The sequence below is a fragment of the Pelobates fuscus genome, chromosome 3 (genome assembly GCF_036172605.1).
Source record: "Pelobates fuscus isolate aPelFus1 chromosome 3, aPelFus1.pri, whole genome shotgun sequence".
Classification (NCBI taxonomy): Eukaryota; Metazoa; Chordata; class Amphibia; order Anura; family Pelobatidae; genus Pelobates; species Pelobates fuscus.
The window spans coordinates 412,908,792-412,916,049 of record NC_086319.1 but is presented as its reverse complement, the minus strand read 5'-3'; the positions used below and the strand labels follow the sequence as shown (position 1 = coordinate 412,916,049).

The 7,258-nt window shown below is 33.8% G+C and overlaps 1 protein-coding gene across 1 annotated transcript; it reads left to right on the top strand.

Moving 5' to 3' along the window:
* The first annotated feature begins 338 nt into the window (after positions 1-338).
* Positions 339-1,256, top strand: LOC134602038 (olfactory receptor 10A4-like). Its single transcript, XM_063446540.1, has one exon. It carries the CDS (start codon positions 339-341, stop codon positions 1,254-1,256), a length of 918 nt encoding a protein of 305 aa, XP_063302610.1.
* Positions 1,257-7,258: the final 6,002 nt, after the last annotated feature.

Genomic DNA, 7,258 nt, shown 5'->3' with positions numbered 1-7,258 from the left:
ATCGGAATTAAAAATTATCATAGTTATTTATTGAACTTGAAAGGCTTTGAATTGACCATTGGATTTGAAATTTGATGCCAAAAATAGTCAACTTAAAAAATAAATTCCTACTCAGATCTGTATCCAACTTATTGCAAACCATTGGGTCTTTTCCTCACAATTTCTTGTTTAGAAAATGTCCTGTAATTCTTAGTTTCATCCTTGAATAATTGTATTAATGTAGGAGTAAAGTTCCAATACTGAAGACCAAATAAACACATGAGAGCTATTGTGTAAAGTCGTGTTAATGTAAGATATACAAATAACAATGTATACATTTTTTTCAGATTGTTATTGAAATGAACTGGACAGAAGCTACAAAATATGTGTTTTTAAATTTTAAACACGATTCATTTTTTGACCCTCTGTTGTTTGTTTTATTTCTTTTTATATACATCTTCACATTGACTGGAAATTTAATAATTATTTTATTGGTTGCAAAGGTCCAGAGTCTAAAATCTCCCATGTATTTCTTCCTCAGTCAGTTATCATTGTCAGATATCTTGATAACCACAAATATAACTCCGAACATGCTTCATGTTATAATTAATGGTGGAAGTACAATATCCATCGCTGGTTGCATCACACAAATGTACTTTCATGGTGTTTCAGCCAGTGCAGAATGCCTACTTCTCACAGTGATGTCGTATGACCGGTATTTGGCCATCTGCAAACCCTTACATTATACCTCTATCATGGACCTTAGACTTCAAATCTACTTGGTTATTTCTTCTTGGTTTCTTGCTTTCCTATTGTCATTAGTAGTGACCAGTGTTATATGTCAGTTCAATTTTTGCGGTCCTCGCATAATTAATCATTTTTTCTGTGATTTTGCACCTATTTTAGAGATGTCCTGTTCAGATATTACAATTGCTAAACATTCAAACGTTGTATTAGCCATCCTTGTTTCTGTTTTACCATTTTCCTTTATTATTTATTCGTATATCTCGATATTTATCACCATCTTTAGGATTCCTTCCACCAGAGGAAAACAGAAAGCCTTCTCCACCTGCAGCTCTCACTTGATTGTAGTGACCATGTACTATGGAACTATAATAACCGTATACATTATTCCAAATAGTGGATCATCTTTTAATACCAATAAAGCCATATCTCTTCTATACACCATGGGAACCCCATTACTGAATCCAATTATATACAGTTTAAGAAATCATGATATTAAGATGGTAATAAAGAAATTAATTTTGATATGTTAAATATTAATTTATATTAACCCACATGATGTGTTTACCATAGAAAGCAGACACAACACATAGAAGTGTTACTGAGCACCCATGTTACTCTCCATAAACTCACTGATATATATATATATATATATATATATATATATATAAATAATAATATATACACTAAATATAGACTAACTATATTGAGTGTATGTAGACCTACAGTTCAAAAGTAAAAATAAAGAGCAAGAAAACTGGTATTTATTTATATAAAATATTTTACCCTAAAGAATACATTAAGATTTCTGTCATTTTCAAGTATGTCCTTTGTATGAAAGAAAGGATTCGTCATTAGGAGAAAGATTGCTCTGGGGACACCCACCTACCCCTCCATAGGTTCTGCAGGTAGATCGCCCATGGTAATAATCCCTTTATTGCCAGTCCCTGTTATCTGCCTATCCCTCTGGTAATTCCTTTCCTGCAAGTCCCTGTTATCCACCCATCCCGCTGGTAGCCGCTTTGCTGTCAGTCCCGGTAGAGCTAGCTGACAGGTATCGCTTTACCTTGAGAAAGGCTCGAATGGGCCAAAAATGTTGATCAGACACTTTTTTACATTTTTGATGATTTATTAAACACTTTCTTGTTTTTATGAAGAACTCTGAGTGCAACCCTTTATTAGCCTTTTTATATTCAATGCATGTTTTTGGCATCTAGGCAGTATCCATTTATATTTTTCATTTGGGATATATATATCACATATGTCACAGGTGCCTCATCCCAGGGCCCTATTTAGCCTCGTACTGCAGAGAGCCCAAGATGGAATTTTTCCCCAAGTAAGTGGACAAAAAAATCAAATAAAATCTTTCAACATTGAAGTTGCTGTTTAGTGAATAGGTGAGTGTGCTGGATCTTGGGTAATCTATATATATATATAGAAACATTTATTCATACTTAGCATAATTTTCATTTCCTGGTCATAGGCCATGGCAGCACAACAAAGGGTTAGCTCCTCTTATTCCCCAATAGACAGGAACCAATTAAAATTAAGGGTATAAATACCCCCTCCTATTCCTTATCCCTTAGTCCTGATTCCAAGATAAATCTTTAAGGGTGGATCCCTGTGCTGCCATAGCCTTTGATCAGGAAAATAATATTATGGTAAAGTATGAATACATTTTCCCCTTTCCTGGCCATATCCATGGAAGCACAACAATGGGAATACACAAGCTAAGACTAAGGGAGGGAATGAACCAAAAAATAACACAACACCAATTTAATGCTTAATAGGTTTATTCAAATTTAAATGTGAACACATCAAACCAACAATTATTTACAGATTAGAAACAGAAAGAAAACTTTTGACAAATTCATCAAGATGGGCGTCTTTGACATTCAGTTGATAATGCCTGTTAAAAGTATTAATAGAGGACCAAGTGGCAGCCTTGCAAATAATGTCATGAGAGACTTTTGCTGCTGCAGTCCAAGATGAAGACAGTGATCTGGTAGAGTGTGCTTTAAGTCCACCAGGAACTGGAAATTGAGCAGCCTTGTAGGCTTGAATGATAGCCGAAACTATCCATCAACTATGCATCAAATTGTTTAGAGGCTTGCAGTCCCTTTCTTGCTCCACTAGTATCACAAACAGTCTATTGGATGAATTCCATTTAGATAAGCTGTCTATGTAAATCTCAAGGCAACTGACCAGGTCTAATGCCAATAAATAAGTAGAATCCACTGAATCTTCCATGGTTGCACTTATGACTGGAAGGATAATTTCCTAGTTAACATGAAAAGATGATATGACGGTAGGCCTAAATTCAGTACCAGGGATGTGCATGGGCAAAAAAATTTGTTCGGTTTGGAAATTCAGGTAAGTAAAAAAAATGTGTCTGCTTCGGCAATTTGGATCAATGGCATTCGGTTCGGCACTTCGTAACTGCTGAATGGCATTCGGTTCAGACATTCAGCATTCGGGAACATGGCATTCGAGAATTTATTTCAGACATTCGGCGGTTCTGCATGTTATTTGTTTCAGGCATTCAGCAGTTCGGAATGTCGTTCGTTTTGAAAAATAAACATTTGTGTTTTTTTTTCTTAAACAAAACAATATGTATGATGATGGCACTCAATTGGGATACTGCTGCCAGTATCAAGATTAACCTACAATCAAACCTCCAAAATACTTAATCAATAAATATCATAACACACTCAAATTGGTATAGCAAATTATCATATTGAAATATTATCCCAAATATGGGAAATCACAATCAAACCAGGGGAAACACTAGAGTTATTTAGAGACTGGGAATCCCTTAAAAAAAATGGGAATACCAATAACTGGTGAGATGTGTTAAACATTGAAGGAAGGTACTCATTATATGTGACAATATTAAGCCTATGTTTGTTCTATGATTATTACACAATCAAATCAGAAAAATATTAACCCCTTCAGGACTGACCTGTTTTAGCCATGTTGTGCATTAAGGACCAGAGCTCTTTTAACACTTTTGTAGTGTTTGTGTTTTGCCGTAATTTTCTTCTCTATCATTTACTCTTCCCATACAAGATATATATTGTTTTTTTCAGGACCATTATTTGTATCATGTCATATAATTAACTTTAAACAAAATAATAAAATATGGTGACAAATTGAAAAAAAAACATGATTTTCTACTTTTGCTTGAAAAATCTTTTACTTACCATGAAAGGTAATCGAAAAACTGCTAAATAGATTTACAATTTTGTCCTTTGAGTTTAAAAACACCCAGTATTTACATGCTTTTTTGCAAGTTATAGGGCTATAAGTACAAATAGGAAATTGCTGTTTCTAAATATATATTTTTAAAATGTATCAATAGTGACATTGTAACACTATTATCTGTCATAAATCTCTGAATCACACCCCACATGTACACATTTTTTTTTAAAGTAGACAACCCAGGGTATTCAATATGGGGTATGTCCAGTTATTTTTCGTAGCCACTTAGTCACAAACACTGGCCAAAGTTAGCGTTCATATTTGTTTGTGTGTGAAAAAAAGTAAAAAACTAAATTGAACGATAATTTTGGCCAGTGTTTGTGACTAAGTGGCTACTAAAAAAAGACTGGTCATACCCCATTTGCAATACCTTGGGTTGTCTTCTTTAGCAAATGGTATGCCATCATGGGGGTAATTCTCATTCCTGGGCTACCATACGCTCTCAAAGGCAACATAACCAACCTGGCAATTTTCAATGTAAAAATATTTGACCCTTATATTTGACCCCAAAAACGCTATAAAACCTGTACATGGGGATACTTTTATACTCAGAAGACTTTGCTGAACACAAATATTAGTGTTTCAAAACAGTAAAACGTATCATAACAATTATATCATCAGAGAAAGTGCCGTTTGTGTGTGAAAAATGCAAAACATTTCACTTTCATTGACAATATTATCGCTGTGATATCTTTTACTGTTTTGAATAACTAATATTTGTGTTCAGCAAAGTCTCCCGGGTAAAACAGTACCCCCATGTACAGGTTTTAGGGTGTCATAGAAAATTACAGGGTTAAATACAGTGCTAGCAAATTAAATTCTCTGGACTTTCGGTCTGGGTTGTCAGGCAGGTCCCTCAAATTGCAATCAATAAAATTACTTAATTATGTACAAATATTACATAAATACGCACATAGAATTGAAATATATATGCATGTTTATATATTTGAAGTATACGTGTATATTTATGAAATTATTTATGTAATTTTGTATAAGGATGTATATATATATTTTTTGTAATATTTTAATTTATTTATATATATGTAAATATAATTTAATTCTAAGTGTGTTTTGAGATATATATATATATATATATATATATATATTAATATCAAAATACAGTTAGAATAACATTTCATATATATATATATATTATTTTTTTTTAAATTTTTAAATAATTTTTATGTTTTTTAATTTATTTTAATTTACTTATTATTTGTATTTTATAACAGTATATATGTAAAATATATATCGTTATTATATATATATATATATGCGTGTGTAATTTAATTATAGGGTAATTTTATATTTATATATATAATATAAAAATACACTTAGTATGACATTGTAAATCTATATAAGATATATAGGCATATTATATAGATGTGAACGATCACATGGCCGCGGGGTCCTAATCCGCCACAGGGAGACTGCCTGGGCTGTCAGCCAGTCTCCCCACACTGGGAGCAATGCCGATCACCGCCGGGGGAACCAATCAAGATTCCATCAGTTGTGCATCAATCTCTAAACTGGTGGTTACACAAGAGTTCTCTGTCCAAAGGGTTTCCTCTGGGAGATTTTGCATGGACAGTGATAATAACAGATGCCAGCCAGTGGGGCTGGGGAGCCCACTTCCAAAACAACTTGTAAATGGGAATTCAATACAAACAATACTCCCTCCAATCTTCTTAAACTCCTAGCAGTTCCAGATGCCCTAAACTTTTTTTTCTCCAGATCTTGCACCAGTGGCTGAAGTGACAGAAAAGCAACAGAGTGTGTTAAACCCACACCTCTATATATAGCTAATATACAATAGAATAAAGACTTATCGTAATAATGAAAAAGCTTCCTCGCAGGATGTTTCAAACTTTATCCTGGACAAATAGAATATATATATATATATATATATATATATATATATATATATATATATATATATATACATATATATATATATATATATATATATATATATATATATATATATATATATATATATATATATAAATGGAAGAGGAGTATAGCTGATAGTCTACAGAAAAAAACTGTAAATGAACAATAAAACTGCACCACTATAAGTAGAACTCCCCTTAGATGTTTGGGGGGTATATCCAGAACTCCCTCTCAAATGGTTGGTGACTCAGGAAATAGTAAAAATAATCTGCTTTATTTCATAAGTATAAAATGTAAAAAACAAATATGGTCCAACATGTTTTGTCTAACAAAGACTTCCTCAGGGACCCAAAATTAAAAAAAATTATAGATATAAAATATCTCAACAAAAGGACAAAATAACAGCATAATCCTTCCCTCCCCATTCCTTCCTTTTATGTGGCTGTCATTTCTTCCTATTGGTGGTCCAGGGAGCATTCTCCACACTGTCCAGCTGTTTCAGAGGATTCTTCAGTTGATTTTCGTGGGTGTCATATCCGCTTGACGTCACGTCCGCTATGTCACTTCCTGTTTTTTACTTCCGGGTGACGTATGTGTTCCAAATGGCAGCCATCAAAAGTGGATGAAGATAAGATCAGACAATGCTATAGGTATAATGCCACCATTATTGGTGGCATTGACATCAGCCAGCAGAGTATCTGAGCTTCATGCCTTATTCCACAACAAGAGCATCTGAACATGAGAACCTTCTTCCACAAGGATATGGTTTTAATTGTTCAACAAAATTAACACTGGTCATGATAATACATTATTGTATTAGATTTTATCTAATGTCTGTGTTTTTTCTTTTATTCTCTTAGTTATTGCTTGGGTATTACATATTGTTGTGCTGCCATGGATATGGATATGGCCAGGAAAAGAGAAAATGTATTCCTACTTACAAGATGGCACAAAAATTCCATCCAGATTTATTGCTGGTTACCAAACTAAGGGAGGAAGGTGGGGTGGGGCTTTTATACCCTTTCTTTAATTAAAAGTCTAATTAGGGATAGGAGGAGCAATCCATGGCTTGCATTGCCTGTGACCAGGAAAATAAAATTACAGTAAGTAGGAATATATTTTCTTTTATATTAATATAGAAAATGAAAATGGATTTTCTCACCCCTCCTGGGTGGTATGTTTATTACTCATTCTTGGGTCCTTTACCAGAGGCATTGGAGTTTTAAGGATTCTGCACAGTATCTTAGCTGTTCCTAGAACTGCAATCTTTTGGACAGCGATCTCAGATGTCCCACCTGGAATCTGTTGAAGCCACTCCCCAACTTGGGAGTCACAGCACTGAGTGCCCCTATCACAACTAGGACTACTACTGGATTCACTT